Source organism: Colias croceus, chromosome 24, assembly GCF_905220415.1.
Source record: "Colias croceus chromosome 24, ilColCroc2.1".
In the NCBI taxonomy this organism is placed as follows: Eukaryota; Metazoa; Arthropoda; class Insecta; order Lepidoptera; family Pieridae; genus Colias; species Colias croceus.
The window spans coordinates 6,463,604-6,481,190 of NC_059560.1; the positions used below are offsets into that span (position 1 = coordinate 6,463,604).

Genomic DNA, 17,587 nt, shown 5'->3' on the forward strand with positions numbered 1-17,587 from the left:
CAAGTTACCCTCTATATGTGTGCTAAATTTCATTGTAATCGGTTCAGTAGTTTTTACGTGAAAGAGTAACAAACATCCATACATCCATACATCCATACTTACAAACTTTCGCCTTTATAATAGTATTAAGATTAAGATATGATTTTACTTCATTAATATCCTTTGAGCACTGAATATTTCTTTCCAGACGCAGCACAATAACAGGTGTGGTACAAACGACAAGTGCGGCGACATTACGGAGGCCCTTCGGGGTTGCGCTCGCTGACGTCACACTGCATCTGGCCAATCAGCACGCTGATAAGGAGATACAGCTGCCGTTTTATGCGTGAGTGTGTATATTATGTAGAAAAAGAAAAAAAATAGTACTACTAATTTTAATACATGCACGATTATTCAATGAAAAAAAAGTCGATGATATATTTTATGTGTAAAATAAAATTTTGTGCGAATGCCGGTTGCTGATTTTCAGTATAGTCCCACTAATATCACCACACTTTAATTTAACATTTTCACGATAAATATCACGGTTGCTATAAGTTTATTTATGTGTTGAAAATAGTTTTAATTATTCTTTACCTAAACATGATAAATTATTCATTTGAGATTATAAATACAACACAATTTGCTGAGGCTGTATCCGTTTGCTAATCTTAAGATAAATTTTGTAATGTTGTTGGCTGTGTTTTTTGCAATAAATTTATTTTCTTTAATTTCTTCCACAGTATTTTCTAATAACGAACAAAAAGTTACCCTTTCAGGTGTGACAAAGACAACATGGATTCTCTACTAAAGAAAGTGATATCGAACAGAGATCTAAAGGATCAGAAGCATACGCAGGGACTGTGGGTGTATTTGCAGATGTTTGAAGGCGATTTGAAACAGGTAGGAAAATAAACATTGTTTGTATGGACATAAGGTTCATTTTTTGGCACGTTATCTATGAATTGTTACAGTATTACCTACTTCTACATTTTGAATATATCTAATTTTTTTAATCATGCTTGCGAAACTTCGTTATTTTGCAAACGTTGGTTATTTAATTCAGATTACAATAAATAGTGTTATAATTGCGAAAATTTCAACATATTCAATATTATTATAAATATAAGTTTTCTTTGAACATTAGAAATGTGATAGATTTTTTTCATAGCTATTTAAATAAATAATTATATTGTTGAGAATTTATACTACATTAGCGCTCAAACTAGCCGAACTAAACTATCAATTCAGAAATAATACCATATCGTATACTTACTTACTTACTACTTACTAATGTGGCGCAGGGACCCAAAGTGAGTCTTGGCCATATCGTATACATAATATAAACATATTTCACGATTACCTTTCAGATACGCCAAGAAAACCCGCACATAGTGGTCGGCAACAGTGCGTTCGCGCGTAAAATGGGTTTCCCCGAAGTAATCCTCCCCGGGGACGCGCGGAACGATCTGTACGTGACGCTCGTTAGTGGGACGTTCTCTAGGGGTGGGGGGAAGTCCTCCGAGAGGAATATAGAGCTCGTCGCCAGGGTTGTGGATAAAAATGGTCAGATAATACCGGTTTGTATGATAATTTTGTTTATTTTGGTCAGTAAATTGGTCGATTGTCGAAAATAGGTTAGGTACGGGATGGAAATAAAAACTATGTAAAGTACAGTGAGTGCAGCAATACATTAGTATTGCGACCATATTAGGTCGATCGCACAAGATGGGTCATGTAATAGTTTCAGTTTTATGTATTTATCAACTAAAAGTTGGAACGTTGTTTATAATGACGCGACATTTGATCATATTATATTTTTAAATGTTTGTCTTTTTTTCAGGGAGTTATTTCAATAGGAGCAGGAGTGCCACTAGTAAATGAATATACGTCAATTGTTTATTATCACGATGACAGACCGAGATGGCAAGAGGTGTTTAAGGTAAGAAAATAATATAATTAATTGACAATAATTTAGAAAATAATATAATTAATTGACAATAATTTAAAACTACTGAATGTTTTAGACTACACCAACTAATTCACACATACTTTTATTTAATATATTGATTTGTCTAGCTTTTGCGACCACTTTATCCAAAACTTAATATATTACATGATAAATACCTTCCTCGATAATCACTCTGTTTATTAAAAAAATCTGCCTCAAAATCCTTTGCGTAATTTAAAACATGTAATGCAGCGGGAAGCGACTGTTATACAATGTAGTGATAATAATAAATAATTGATATTAAGAAAGAGTCTGTTATTTTGACATAAACAAGAATTATATTATTTTTTCCAGGTGTGTCTAAACATCGAGGAGTTCAAAGAAGCACACATAGTATTCCTATGCCGCCATCGCAGTTCAAACGAAGCTAAAGATAGAAGTGAGAGACACTTTGCTTTAGCGTACTTACGGCTCATGCAACGGGAGGGAACCACTACACCGGACACTAACCACCAGCTGGCTGTATATAAGGTATAGTTTTGCTTGAAGCAATAAAACTTGTTTAAATTACAAAAATAGAAGTAAAAGACACTTTGCGCTAGTGTACTTACGTCTTATGCAACGAGAGGGCACCACTACACCCGATACTAACCACCAGCTGGCTGTATATAAGGTATAGTTTTGTTTGAAGCAATAAAACTTAGTTTAAATTACAAAAATCGAAGTAAAAGACACTTTGCGCTAGTGTACTTACGTCTTATGCAACGAGAGGGCACCACTACACCCGATACTAACCACCAGCTGGCTGTATATAAGGTATAGTTTTGCTTGAAGCAATAAAACTTAGTTTACATTACAAAGATAGAAGTGAAAGACACTTTGCGCTAGTGTACTTACGGCTCATGCAACGGGAAGGCACTTCTACACTTGGTACTAACCACCAGCTGGCTGTATATAAGGTATAGTTTTGCTTGAAGCAATAAAACTTGTTTAAATTACAAAGATAGAAGTGAAAGACACTTTGCGCTAGTGTTCTTACGTCTCATGCAACGGGAGGGCACCACTACACCCGATACTAACCACCAGCTGGCTGTATATAAGGTATATTATTGCTTAAATTCTTAATTTATGTGACTACTATTTTATAATAGTAGGTTTGACGGAAAAAGCGCCAATATTGCACACCCGCGGCCCATAGCGGCTGCAGGAGATAAGGATTGCCGACAGTAACAGTTCGCACGTAATCATATTGTTATTGAATAAACATAAAGTCGACGTCGGGTGACTGTTATATTTTATTGAATTAATATAGTCTGGCTATCGAAAGATGAGACTGGAAAAAGGCGGCAAATTCAAAAAATCAACATATGGCAACTTAGGTTATAGTTGGAAATATAGTTTTAATACTTTTATTTATTATTTTCTCTTACGAACAAAAAAAAAACAACAAACTCTTCATCTTTATAATATTGTTATATGTAATATACTTAGAACAGTTAAGTGATACAGATAGACAAAAAAGAACACCGAATGAAAGCAAGAAAAAACACAATAAAAATACAATTAAAGTTTGTTTAATCAATATAATCATATCAAATGTAAAAATTCAACCGCGAGTGAATAGTAAGAATCACTATCACTATCTCTGACTCTTATTATGAACCCTTCCATTTCTGCAGTTATTACATTTCGTTTTTTATACTATCTTCAACACGAATAACATGGTCCGGTCATAGAAGAAATCTCGTCAAGATACTGATTTTGTGTCTTTAAACATTTTGAACGAAACAGATCATTCAATTTTTTTTATTGTTGCTTGAATAGATTATAACTGGACTATTGGTATCATCCATGTTACCTGCAAAATAATAAATATTAAACAATGCAATCAAAATGAATAGTATCAAAATATCAAAGTCACACTTAACAATGCATTGAGATATTTCACGTAAACACTCTTATTTTTCTTTGAAAACTACATCTCTTTCAACTTGTTTCTTTTCAAATTTACTAATCATAATAAAAAGAACCTTTTTTAAGTCGCATTTCAATGTTTTCGTCTCGTTTTCAATTAGAAATCACTAAAATCGCGGAAATCATTTTCACTTTGACACATCAACAACTCAGGTTTTAATGACAATTACGTAATTATAAGTGTTGCCATATAAATTTTCGAAATAAAAACCCAGTCTCATCTTTCGTTAGCCAAACTCTAATACATTGAAGCCGAGGTGTATTTAAAAATGTACAATTCCTACGAATTTTTAAATAACTAGTTACTAACAGTTGTTCTAGGAATAGCAATAGAAGTAATTATATTATATCAATTGATATTGCGTCGACGTCGTGCGTACTTATTAATTGATATTACATTGACGTCGGGTTGTTTCTAGTTATTTTTTTACATAGTTGTTCTTGGTACAGTTATAAGTTCTATCTGTTCTTTCCCCACAGAGTGATTTATTATATTATGTTACATCTCCTTACAGATCGACCACAAGCGTTCACAAACGAGTGAAGTCGAAACCGAAGCAGCGGCCGCGTGTTTAGGGCTGCCATCTCGTAGGGACGAGTTGCCGGCCGGGGCCGACAGAGGGCTGACAAGAGGGCCGCTGTCCTTGGTGCACAGGGACACACTCGTGGTGGGCACTAAGTTGTGTTCCACTAAACTTACTCAACGAGGTAAGTGTGGATATATAGGAGGAAAACTAACAAAGAAAAACAATAAAAATTGTAGCGTTTATTAAAACTATGTACGGTGACTTATCAGTCAGCTTACTGCGCGTTATGAATCGTTGTACAAATACAAATAATTCGGTTCGAAAAACAGAGAAAAAGCAGGAAGGAACTATGTATTTGTTCTTTTCGATTCATGAAAATGTTACTCCTGCAACTATGAAGTTTCTTGCCGATTTTTCTCAGTAGAAATAACCTGCAAAATTAAGGCTATATTAGAATAAATGACTACTCAAAACACTTGTAAAAGTTTACATGAATGAATAAAAATTTGATCTTATTTTATAGTTACTTTCTATATAATACTAGCTTTCCGCCCGCGGCTTCGCCCGCTTTGTCTTAAACATAATAAATTATATACTAAAACCTTCCTCTTGAATCACTCTATCTATTAAATCCGCATCAAAATCCGTTACGTAGTTTTAAAGATTTAAGCATACATAGGGACATAGAGACAGAGAAAGCGACTTTTTTTAATACTATGTAGTGATGTTATGCGGCATAGTTCCTTATTTATTAGAGTAAATATTTACACTTTAAAGGACAATGGGAAACAAATGTATGGAGTCTGGGCCCACCCCGCAATAGTAACATGTGATATACCATTGCATAGGGCTTTTTAAGCGAAACATTATTTATTATTACAACTATGGTCAAATGTTAGTACTTTCGGCGTCTTAAAGTATTTTAATCTAACTTATTATTTATGGATTTTTAAAGGTACAATGGTAATAATACACGTATTTCACTTTAAATAAGATTTATTCGTCGTCCTGTACATCGATAACAATTACATCGTTTAAAAAAGCCGCGGGGGCCGAATGGTTGATATCTCCCAACTCCTAGGTACCAAATCAAAGATATTATATGAGCGCAAGTACCTACAGTTCGCCGTCCGGTCAAGCAGTACAATAATATTGTGTTATCGCGTTTCTTCCAACTTGGTTTCGATCAATTAATACGGTAAATTATAATATAATTATTACGGTAATTAATAATTTACATGTAATACGGTTCTAACACTATTCGGTAATATATTGAAGTAAACTACGATAATTAATTGCAGGGATTGGGATCACTTTTATGACAGTATAACTCCGAAAGTACTGACTTTTAACCTTTGATGTAATACTAAGTTTTATTCGGTATAAAAATACCAATTCATTCATGAGTTTCTCACTTCTATTGAGAGGTGGGCCCACCATTACTCATTGTCCTTTATTTGATTTCAGAGGAAATACTGGGAGTACTAAAGTGGAGTACACACCACGCAGAGGGCACGCTTCGAGCGGCCCTCACTAGATTGCTTCGTGTGCCAAACGATGAATTGGTTAAATTCTTGCAAGATATATTGGATGCATTGTTTTCTATACTTACTCAGGTAAATTGTGAACATTTTGAATTATTTGCTCGTATGATAGATTTTTCGGTTCAAGTTTTTATAAACACACGTTATTTGTCACATTACTTTTATAGAGAAAATAATTGAAAAGTAAAAATAATTTTAACGTATCCTAAAATGCCACATTCTTAGAAATTAAGGTGTTATGTTAAACTGAAACTGAACAAAAACGGTTATACTATACGATCCAATTAACCCATTGAGCCCCCAGCTGCAGCGGCCCTATCTGACCACGACACAATAGATTTTCTATTGTGTCTGTGATTCCGGGGGCTGAGTTATTACGAATAGGATCTATTCAGCGCCATTTTTGACAATATTGGTATTAATTCAATAAAAAAATAAAATTGAAAAATAATTTCTAGGTAAATTTTTTCAAATGATATTTGACACACATATAATATTATGTCATTTCACAGGTGGAAGAAGATTGCACAGACTACACAGAACAAAGTTACGCAGTACTAGTGTTGGATTGTCTCCTCGTGGTCATTTCGTTAGTAGCAGATCACAAATACCAACACTTTCAGCCGGTTTTGCATGTGTATATTGAGCAGAGCTTCTGTGACGCGCTTGCGTATGAGTGAGTATTGAAATAAATATATTCAATAGGTAATTTATAGGATTTCGTTGTTAATAAATCAATGACAATTTATCAATAAAAACTACAATAAATATTATTTAAATTCTATTTTTTTATTGTTAATATCCTGTTTAAAATTTTCAGGAAACTCATATCCATAATGGTGTGGGCGATCCGTTCGGCGGAAAACGGGGAACTTGCCTCGAAGAGATTGCTGCAGTGTATGAAATGTCTGGAAAGTCTGGTGCGTGTGTTGGTGCGGTCGAGACAGTTGAGAGCTGCGTTGGGTTCGAGTGCCGGCCGGATGGAGCATTCCGCTACTTATTGTCCACAGTTGGAGGTATTTTTTACTAAAATAATACTTATATATGTGTATTTTTTTATAATAAAGAACATACGTACTGAGCACACGTGTCAGAAGTGAAACTTCTTTGGCAAGATTCAAAGATACCAAAATCGTCGCCTTACACCATGACGTGACGGTAATTGCCATGCAGTGACTTTGAAATTTTACTCCCAACAAAACTAAACAGGAAATCTCCCATTCTAGACCCTTTTAGAAGCCCTTTTTATAGTTGATGCGTTGCCACTCCGTGTATATTTAAATTCTATAAAAAATGAATGATAATAACACTAGAAACCGTTATTATCCTTCTATATATTCTCTAGCTAAAACAAATTGTCTTTTCTTTATAATTAATAGCATATAAATTAATATTCCAGAGTCTTCTAGAAGCCCTAGTATGGCTAATGCGTTGCGGTGACCACGCGCTAACCTGCCAGGGCTCTGCACTAAAGTACCTGCCGCACGCCATACCGCACATGATCAAGATCTATCCAGATACTAAGCTTAGGTAATATTTATTTATTTTAAACTTGATACAGTTATACATAGAGAATACCTTACAATTACTTACAAAAAAGGAAGAGAACAGCTTATTTGGCGGCCTTATCACTTATAAGTGATCTCTTCCAGGCAACCAGGGTAAAAGCAAAAAGATCACTATAAGCAGGAAGAAAACAATAAAAAAATGTATTTGTGTCTAATGTATCAAAAATTAAAAAAAATGGATTTTGTTCTCATTTTTTTTCTGTCGTTTCTATCATATTATATCAAGGTTTTCGTACATTTTAAGGGTCCACGAACAATTTTAGAAAACCATGAAAATATGTTTATGGTGGTGGATTAGTTAATTTTATGATTGCTTATGTTCAACACGCGTCTTGGCATTTCTTCGTTACCACAACATGAATTTCGCGATGTGGCTCTGGTGACCACAATGCGTTGAGATAAGATCTTATAGGCCATCCACACGTCTGCCGAACAACGTGACAAACAAAGAAACACATAGGGACGGCGCTATACAGAGAAGCGAGAAGGAAATAAGTACATCACTTTTCGTTCGTGGTCGTGTGGATGGCCTATAAGGATACAGACAGACAGCAAGTGACTGAGATATCCAATGTCGTGTTATCTTTCACCAAAATAAGTGTTATTAATATAAAAATTCGCAAATTGCAGCGAATTCACAGTATGGGCACTAGAAGCGCTACCGCTAGGCCGTCTGTCCAACCAGAGACTGCACGCGCTACTGGAGCTAGTGCGTGGCCCGCTGGGAGCTAGTGCTGGCGCTAGAGCCATAATTCTCTCACATATATTTCATAAAATTGCGTGTAACAAAAAGAAATGTCACGAGCTAATATCGGACCCAACAATTCGCAGCGAATTCACAGTATGGGCACTAGAAGCGCTACCGCTAGGCCGTCTGTCCAACCAGAGACTGCACGCGCTACTGGAGCTAGTGCGAGGCCCGCTGGGAGCTAGTGCTGGCGCTAGAGCCATAATTCTCTCACATATCTATACTAATATTATAAAGCTGAAGAGTTTGTTTGTTTGTTTGTTTGAACGCGCTAATCTCGGGAATTACTGGTCTGATTTGAAAAATTCTTTCGGTGTTAGATAGCCCATTTATCGAGGAAGGTTATAGGCTATATATCATCACGCTACGACCAACGGGGGTGGAGCCACGGGGGTGAAACCGCGCGGAGCAGCTAGTATTTCATAAAATTTCGTGTAACAAAACGCAATTTTATCACGAGCTAATATCGGACCCAATAATTTGCAGCGAATTCACAGTATGGGCACTGGAAGCGCTACCGCTAGGCCGTCTGTCCAACCAGCGACTGCACGCGCTACTGGAGCTAGTGCGCGGGCCGCTGGGAGCCAGTGCTGGCGCTAGAGCCGTGCTGCTGCCGCACTTGGCCAGTACGCTGCGGGCGCTGCTGAGGGCACCCGCTGAGGTGAGATTGTGAACCTTATGTCTATAGATATAAGAGTTAATAAAAATTGTTGAGGGAAAATTTGGATTTTGAATCTTATTCGTATAGGGGATATGAGTTATTATCCAGTGTTCCATTATGGACATTTTATTTGAACTGCGATTTGATGTTTTTTTTATTATTTTTATTCAAGTTGGTATAAACTTTATGCAATAAGTAATCTTTAGAAAAAATCGATTTTGAATCTTGTTCGTTGGGAATAAGAGTTATTATTGAGTGTTCAATGTTTTTTTGGATTTGAACTGCAATTAAATGTTTTTTTTTTTTTTTATTATTTTTATTCAAATTTGTATAAAATGATGCAATAAGTATACTTTTTGGGTATATAAGGTACTATACGAAAGGCTGTATCAACATATTCGATACAGAAAAAGGAAATTAAGATACAAATCGATCGCAGTTTAAATTGATTATAATAGTAAAATACACACATAAAACACTACACATTGAACAAACACACAAACAGTTACTTATAAAATTGTATTTTGACAATAATTTTCACATTCATAGTTCAAAACTAAAATGACATAACATGGTTTGATTCGATCATAAATAACAAAAGGATTTCAAATCATAAATATAACAAAGTTGATCTTTACAAATCAATGTGGGATTCATATTAAAATGGGATAAAATAATACCATGGGTATGATTCATTGTTTTTATTTCTTCTAAATTAATATTCACACTTAACACGACATAATCTAACACTTATTTCATGTGGATAATTTAAATCGAACATATTATTATGTTTGATTACATAAAAAATTTAGAAATTAAAGACTTTTTAACGGATTTTTAACGCGATTTATTCATTATATTATTTTCCCGACGTTTCGAACACTTTACAGCGAGCGTGGTCACGCCACGAGTCTCACCGTGAAAAATAAAAATCTGCTAAAAAGTCTTTAATTTCTAAATGTATAATACTCGCGTAAAATCAAACACTAGAAAATACTAAATAAAAAATATTAAGGTATACTTGTATAAAAACAATTGTTTTGTAAAACCAATAAAAAATACAGTCAATTTTTTATTTACAAAACAATTGTATTTTTCCTATTATATGTGTTTACACCTAGTTGGTAGTGTATGTGCGTTTTGAACTAGAACATTTTTAAATAGTGCAGTATTCATAATAAAAACAATTCTTTAATAGATTTAAGTTTTTTTTATGAAGTGGAACCTCTTTAACGGTCGCGTCATGGAAATACCGTCACGTCATGGAGTAAGGTGACGATTTTGATATCTTTGAATCTTGCCAAATAATTTTACTCCTGACACGTGTGCTCGGCAAAATCTATTTTTTTTTCTTTTTGTAAAAATATTTGATTCTAAATCGAAACGCACGTTTAGATATATATTATATACAACGAATGTATTGTGTACGTCCGTGTTAAACATCACATGTGATGGTATGTATGCACTTGGCACTATGGCTACAGGTTGTGTCGGGGTTAGGACGAAATTACACTTTTTTTAAAGGAAATTTTTATATAATTTGTCCTTAATTTTTTGTCAGCATTTGTTTTGTTTTTGATATGACTCTGCTGGAGGTTTGATGTTAAATTAATTCTTCAATCCCATTAGAAATTTACTATTTTTAACGTGTTCTAATGAACAATTCTTAATCTTTGACACTATGAATAAATCGTGTTTCAAATCCATTCATACAATCTTATAATATGTATTTGATAATCAAACAAAAATACTCACCAGATCACTTATAGTTTACTTAATTACGAAAAAGTTTTGAACTTGTTTCATATTTAAATAAAACAGTTGGAATTTCGTCCTAATCCCGATACATTAAGATCGAGAGTCGGCTGGCAGGTATATGTCGGTGACGAGGACGTTAAGGTAAGCGCACGCTACGCATGACGCCTGTTGTTCACTGTTTTTGTCTTTATGTTTAATTTTAATATGTGTAAGGAAAAAATAAAAGGGATAGATTAGGAGGATTACTAGACCCTGATAGATAAGGTTCTTTTTCAGGAAATTTCGATTTATAGGTGGTAGAAATGACTTTCTGAATAGGCAATAAACTTTTTACAGACTTGTTAATCTTTATACAGACTTATGGCATATTTAAATATTGTATACGTGTACCTAGTGTGTGCTAGCGATTTTATTGTATTTGGTAGAGGTTTATAAGCATCAATAATTGTTGCTTTGCTTTTCTATCAGGGTCTCAACAAATCGGGGTTAGTTACATACATGTCAAAGATATGGGTACTTTAATTGATTTAATAAGGAGCCAAAAATAAGGGGTTCATCAGGACACAAGGTTGGTATTTTTGCTTATTGTGTTGTTCGTATTGCATGGTTGTTAACTAACACTTAATTCTCAAAAGTAGTATTCCATACCTTTCAAATATGTATAACTAGTATTCGAAAGGAAATTTGCAAGTCCATTTATACCATACGATACGACTTATCGCACCCGCATCGTGAGGTATGCACACAAATCTAAATCTTTCACAGTTGATATCATATAATCAAAATGTATTAATAAGTCATACGATAATATGTAGGGTTATTTATCTCACTCTAACTTTCACCGGTTTGTATGTGTGTGTGCACGCATGGTAAATCACGTGTGTTATGTTATTGCTTACAATAAGGTTTCATTTATCATTATGATTCTTATATATTTATTAAAATGTTAAAAATAATAATCGTTAATCAAATTCAAACTCATTATCGGGGTATTTCAATTCATTGTTTCATTGGCTTTGTAAATGTGGGGAATAATATCATTTGACATGGGAGGAGTCAATCGAAACAAAGGCAATTCAGCTTTTGTCATTAACTATTGTGAATAATGCCTTTCTGCATAATTCATTCGAAAATTCCGTTTCAAAACTAAAGATGGAGAAAGAACGATCCCATCCTTATTTTCTGTTTAAAAATAAGGTATCAAAGACTCACCTTCTTGCAAGGAATACTTGGTTTTCATCCATAAACTACAGGTGATGGTAAGAGTCCATATCATAGAGATGATTTCCTATTAGTTCAATCAATCTTTAAGAACTTAACGATAATGGTTAAAAATCTTATTGTAACCAATAATATGTGTGTGTGTTATTTGTCCTGTTTTGTGTGAGTGTTTGTACTAACTGTTTACATGTTTTGTCCATTCCTTTATATACCTACCTATATACATGAACATTTATTGTGACAATTTTATACACAAGATTCATTGTCTTACATTACCACGTTATGTACAACACAGACACTATGTATTTATATATTTACTATATTTTTTAAGAATAAAACAGACGATGTTTTTGATTTAACAGAGAACGAGTTTTCTTTAATTTTGATATTAATAAATAATAACAAGCGAGCTTTCGATGTAGCTTGCTGAATTGTGTGCAAACTGAAGATGTCGCATGCTCATTGCAGGACACGTTTAATATAATGTACTTGGTACATTATAAACGTCTCCTGTGTGAGATTTGTGATCAATTATTGTGAATTAATGAAGGAAAGAAGACAGAAAATTCTAAAATATCTCCTTGTAAGGTTCAGATGAGGTCAGTCTGTATTTTGATCTGCTTTAAACTGTTAGCCAGCTGGTCAATTCTGACTTTGGGCAAACTACATAGATGCAACTATGATCGGCATATAAACATTAATTCACAATGATTCGTCACAATTTTGGTGTACGCTTATAACGAACAACCGACCTGACGCTAATTTAGGTGATCACATTGTTCAATGTCAATATTCCTTAGGAAACCAATAAATGTATTAAATAGATGTTAATTATGTGATCATTTAAATGTCTAACAAATAACATAGCGACACTGATCATTCTTTCGCCCTGTCCTTTTAAATTAATCGCGATTGTTTTTACAAAAATAGTCATCTCTTCATTTAAATGTTTTAATCTCCTTTCGATTTTGTTTGAATTATTATCGAAGTAAATTGTTCATATTTCTGTTTTAATTTATATTTTTACAAATGTATAAGACCCTTGCAAAGAATACAAAAATACCTGCAGGTTCCGAACATTGTCAATATTATATGCGTGCTTTCGACCTTTTTGAATTTTGGACACACTAATATTTCGAATATTCTAGAATTTAGAATATTAGAATTTACTTTTGTTGTAAATAATACAAAAAATCCAAATCCAAGAATAGAAATTACGAACATTATCTTTGCTTTCGACCGTATCCAACGTAAAAGAGGATAGAGTTAAGCAAATCGGCGTCATAGCAGAAAATAGAGATAACTTATTTTACGTTTTCGTTCCGTTTTTTAATTTATTAGTCTGTCAAACCGCGTATTAGTCCCAAAAAATGATCAGTGTCGCACAATGGTCGGTGAGCGTAACCGGTGTGCAGTGGGAGCGCGAGGCGGCGATAAAGTCGCGCTCGTTCAGCAAGGCGGCGCGGCTGCTCGGCGCCGACACCGCGCGGCTCGTCGACCACACGCAGCAGCAGCAGTTTGTACGTATATCTTGTTTGGGGTAAATGGACAAGTATTGACAAGGATTGGAAAGGTAGGCAAATTTAGGTGAATAAAAAAGTAGGATATTAAGAACACTCGGTTTGCTGACCCTACTCGGATAGACAACTCGTGGATCGGTAGACTTATGTAGGCAAATTAAGATGATAAGTGAGTAGGTTATTAATTTTGCTTTATTTGCTGACACTACGGAAAGTGGAGTAGAAATAAGCATATTAAGAATAAGGGTCAACTCACACCAAAAGAGCGGCGAACCGGCGACCCTAAGCGTAAAATAAGTTTATTAGGTGACGCTACACGACTAGAGGAAGTAAGGTGGGAAATTAGGTGACTAGATAGATTAATAAGCATAGACACATATAAGTTTGAATATTTAGGTAACTGGATAGGTAATTTTATAATGTACACTGCTTGCTGTACCCGAGAACGAGGATAGTAGATTGTGGGCATTTTTAAGTCATAAAATTTGAAGTTCTTATTTGTAATGTTAGCTTTTAATTATAAAACTGATGGAATAAGTCTTCTCTTTGCATTCATTAACTTAGAAATAGATTACATACTCAGAAGTCAGAATTAATAAAAAATGATATGATTTTATGCAGCTAAAATCGGGTGGAAGTGAAGGTTAGTTTTGCTCTTCATATCTTTATACCACCTTTCTTTGAACATTTTCTAAGCAAATAAATTTTATCTAGGTCGAGTTATGTGTGGAGACGTTAGGCGAAGTTGTAACACTACTGGGTCGAGATGACGTCGGGCCTGTGGAGGCTGATCGAGGAATGTTAGCGAGATCTCTTCTACCGACAGTACTGAAGATAGCAGTCACTATGATGCCGGAGAGGAGGGAGGATGGGATAGCGAATGATGATCCTTTATTGGTGAGCCTTATAAACATGTTTAGGGATTTCGTTTGTTATTTTGATGATGATTATTATTCGTTTGTTTTGGTAATATAATAGCATAGATAAAAATAACTTGTTACCAGTATATAGAAATGGAAAGTGACTAAATAACTGGAAAAAAAATCACGACATTTAAACTTGGAGGTTGTAACAACTTGACACTGGCAAATAGTTTAGTCTTATTGCCATGATAAACGAAAAAAAAAGGTTGTAACAAAAATTTTTATTAAACCACAGTTTTGTAGCTAAATTTATAAACGTTAATATTTAATGCGATGCAATATCGCTAGCAAAAAGTAAATTTTAATTGATCACATGTTATGTATATCTTACGGGATGTAAACTTAATTTTTTTTTAAATACTTCAGCGGAAACTAATCTGCGTACTCCTCGACATGGTGCGCCAAATGTCCGAAGAGCAATACACCATGGTGATGAAGTCAGTAGAGGCGGAGAGTTCTGGCCGTTCGGAGAGTCTGGTGGTAGACGCGTTGGCACTGATGACGTCACTGCTCACGCGGCCGGTGTTCAGACCGCACTGGGCGGACATGCTGCACCTGCAGCACTATGTGATGATGCACGCGCTGCGGTGAGTTAGCTGGTGTGATAGGCGGCCGAATGCTTTGTAAGGTTTAGTGTTAATGAATGTGGTAACTTGGACAAAAGTAAGCTTACTTATTGTCAAGATGTAACAGAAAGTAACGTTTATTTCAGTAATTGCGTCATCTTTAATTGTTAATTGAGAAGTGGTCGTATATACTTAATATAGTATATTAGTATTTTTTTTACGAAAGAGTGGTAGACAGTTCAACCCAGAAATAAAACAAAAAAATCTTACTCAATGGGTATAATATAGCTTATACCAGCTGAAACAAAAAGAGTGTGTGTACTTATGTACACGCGTTAGAAGTACTTCTTTGGCGTATGGAAAAAAATACTAGAATATACAACTTGAACATAGTTACATACCACCTAGAACTAACTTCATGCTGTTCAATTTAGATGTCGGTGTGCGCGCGCATCGACTCACTCTCTCACGATCACTCTCATCATTTTTCTCCATCGCGTCAAAAAAAGAATAACTTCAAAAAGACTCGCTTTATAACTTTACAAATTACCCCTTCAGAAGTATTTAAATATTTCTGAAGTGGTAACGATCATTCACCAGACCTGATAATCATATATATACCTTATCCAACAGCCTATTAGCAAGAATGCTGCGCGACAATCTTTCAGCTCTAGAACCAACCGACACAGACAGTATGAGCAGCATACACTCGACTCTATCAGACTGGTTCAATACGGTCGGTCTGGTAGCGTCGTCATCGCCTCTACAATTGGAGAGTCTACCAGCGGCGAGGAAACATAGAGCATTAATGCTCTATGGTGATATAAGGAGAAGTGCCGCTACATTAGCAGCGGAAATGTGGCATAGCCTTGGTAAGTAATTTATTTCCAACTTGATAGAGTCGTATCAACTCAACTCTATCAGACTGGTTCAATACAGTCGGTCTGGTAGCTTCGTCTTCGCCTCTACAATTGGAGAGTCTGCCAGCGGCGAGGAAACATAGAGCATTGATGCTCTATGGTGATATAAGGAGAAGTGCTGCTACACTAGCAGCGGAAATGTGGCATAGCCTTGGTAAGTAATTTATTTCCAACTTGATAGAGTCGTATCAACTCAACTCTATCAGACTGGTTCAATACGGTCGGTCTGGTAGCGTCGTCATCGCCTCTATGCTAGAAGAAGTGCCGCTAAACTAGCAGCGTAGATGTGGCCTTGGTGAGTATCAAGTTTCTTTTCAACTTGATAGAGGAGTAGAGTTTTCTAGTAGAGAGAAAATATAGAGCTCTGCCCCCCTAGACAAGTGGCTTTCTATTAGCGTAACGTTTGATAGAATAGATTATGAATGTATGAGATTGACGTAAGCTGTCGATACATTCATCTACAGCTTATGTCAATCTCATACATTCATAATCTATTCTATCAAACGTTACGCTAAACGAAAGCCACTTGTCTAACCCCTCTGATGCTCTATCGTGATATAAGGAGAAGTGCCGCTACGCTTGCAGCGGAAATGTGGCATAGCCTTGGTAAGTGAATTTTATTTTAAGTTGATAGAGCAGTAGAGTTTACTTATAGAGAGAAAATATAGAGCTCTGATGCTCTATGGTGATATAAGAAGTGCGGCTACGCTTGCAGCGGAAATGTGGCATAGCCTTGGTGAGAATGTTTTTTAATTACAGGACACTTAACACGTTATAACTTTATAAATTTAAAATAATTGAAAAAAATATATTAATTTTCGAGATTCGAACGCGGTCTTTTCTTTCATTTTCAAATACATACTTAGAAATTTTTAAATTATTTTAATAATGAAAGTTTAAACCTTATACATTGTTTTATTGATTGTTTTTTTGTTTGTTTTCAGGTGACCATAAGCGATATTTCATTCCACAACTAGTTGGCACATTCTTAGAAGTTAGTTTTCTCAACGACGATGAAGTACGAAATATCATTATTCCGCTCTTCTTTGACATGATGCAGACGGAATTCAATCATACTCAAGAGACTTACGGTAAGTTTAAATATTGCAAATAATTGATAAGTATCTCTGTGTGTTTTTAAATATTGTATTAATGATGATTTAATTTGTAAAAAAAATTTGCACGCTATTTAAAATGGCAGTATATGTGAGAAATAATGTTTTATAACACCCTTAAATGACCATATACGAGCAAATAAATATATTTTATTTTTTGACTAAGTAATTTTATGTAAATATTTCTTCCAGGTGAAGGCAATCTACGTACATTCGAGAACGAACTAATCGACAAGCTAGACGTGCTAGCCGAAGCCGGTAGAGGCGATGCCGCGTGGCGAGCTCGTTTCGTCTCTATATGCGGAGCTCTATGTGCCAACTGTCCGAGTCTAAGAAATGCTGGGGCAACTCTAGTAGCGGCGGCTGCGAGGCAATTGGACGCTCTATTGCAGTATAGAGCTGCGCCCACTTCGCACAGAATGTATCTTATCACGAGTGTGCTAAAGTTCTATGAACAGATAGAGCGCCCGCACATGTATATACGGTAAGTGGTGGAACTATACTGCTCTATTTACTCACTCCGTCTCTATTTGCGGAGCTCTATGTGCCAACTGTTCTAGCTTAAGAAATGCTGGGGCAACTCTAGTAGTGCCAATTGTTAGGCAATTGGAC

General features: G+C 35.2%; 1 protein-coding gene and 1 long non-coding RNA gene across 2 annotated transcripts in view; one reads left to right on the forward strand and one right to left on the reverse strand.

Annotated features, from left to right (window-relative positions):
• LOC123702685 (dedicator of cytokinesis protein 1) overlaps positions 1-17,587 on the forward strand; it is a 55,615-nt gene that overhangs the window by 21,642 nt on the left and 16,386 nt on the right. The window contains exons 8-24 of the mRNA XM_045650463.1: positions 188-325; positions 759-882; positions 1,350-1,559; positions 1,823-1,921; positions 2,285-2,461; positions 4,420-4,612; positions 5,899-6,047; positions 6,488-6,651; positions 6,796-6,991; positions 7,375-7,505; positions 8,778-8,952; positions 13,347-13,451; positions 14,166-14,348; positions 14,741-14,961; positions 15,574-15,812; positions 16,805-16,951; positions 17,168-17,459. Of these exons, the coding sequence (XP_045506419.1) occupies positions 188-325; positions 759-882; positions 1,350-1,559; positions 1,823-1,921; positions 2,285-2,461; positions 4,420-4,612; positions 5,899-6,047; positions 6,488-6,651; positions 6,796-6,991; positions 7,375-7,505; positions 8,778-8,952; positions 13,347-13,451; positions 14,166-14,348; positions 14,741-14,961; positions 15,574-15,812; positions 16,805-16,951; positions 17,168-17,459 (2,943 nt within the window). The remainder of the gene's footprint in view (positions 1-187; positions 326-758; positions 883-1,349; positions 1,560-1,822; positions 1,922-2,284; positions 2,462-4,419; positions 4,613-5,898; positions 6,048-6,487; positions 6,652-6,795; positions 6,992-7,374; positions 7,506-8,777; positions 8,953-13,346; positions 13,452-14,165; positions 14,349-14,740; positions 14,962-15,573; positions 15,813-16,804; positions 16,952-17,167; positions 17,460-17,587) is intronic.
• Positions 3,380-4,141, reverse strand: LOC123702686. The gene is made up of 2 exons (XR_006752902.1): positions 3,961-4,141; positions 3,380-3,788 (listed from the first exon to the last, which is right to left on the reverse strand). It is a non-coding gene; the product is annotated as an uncharacterized LOC123702686 (long non-coding RNA).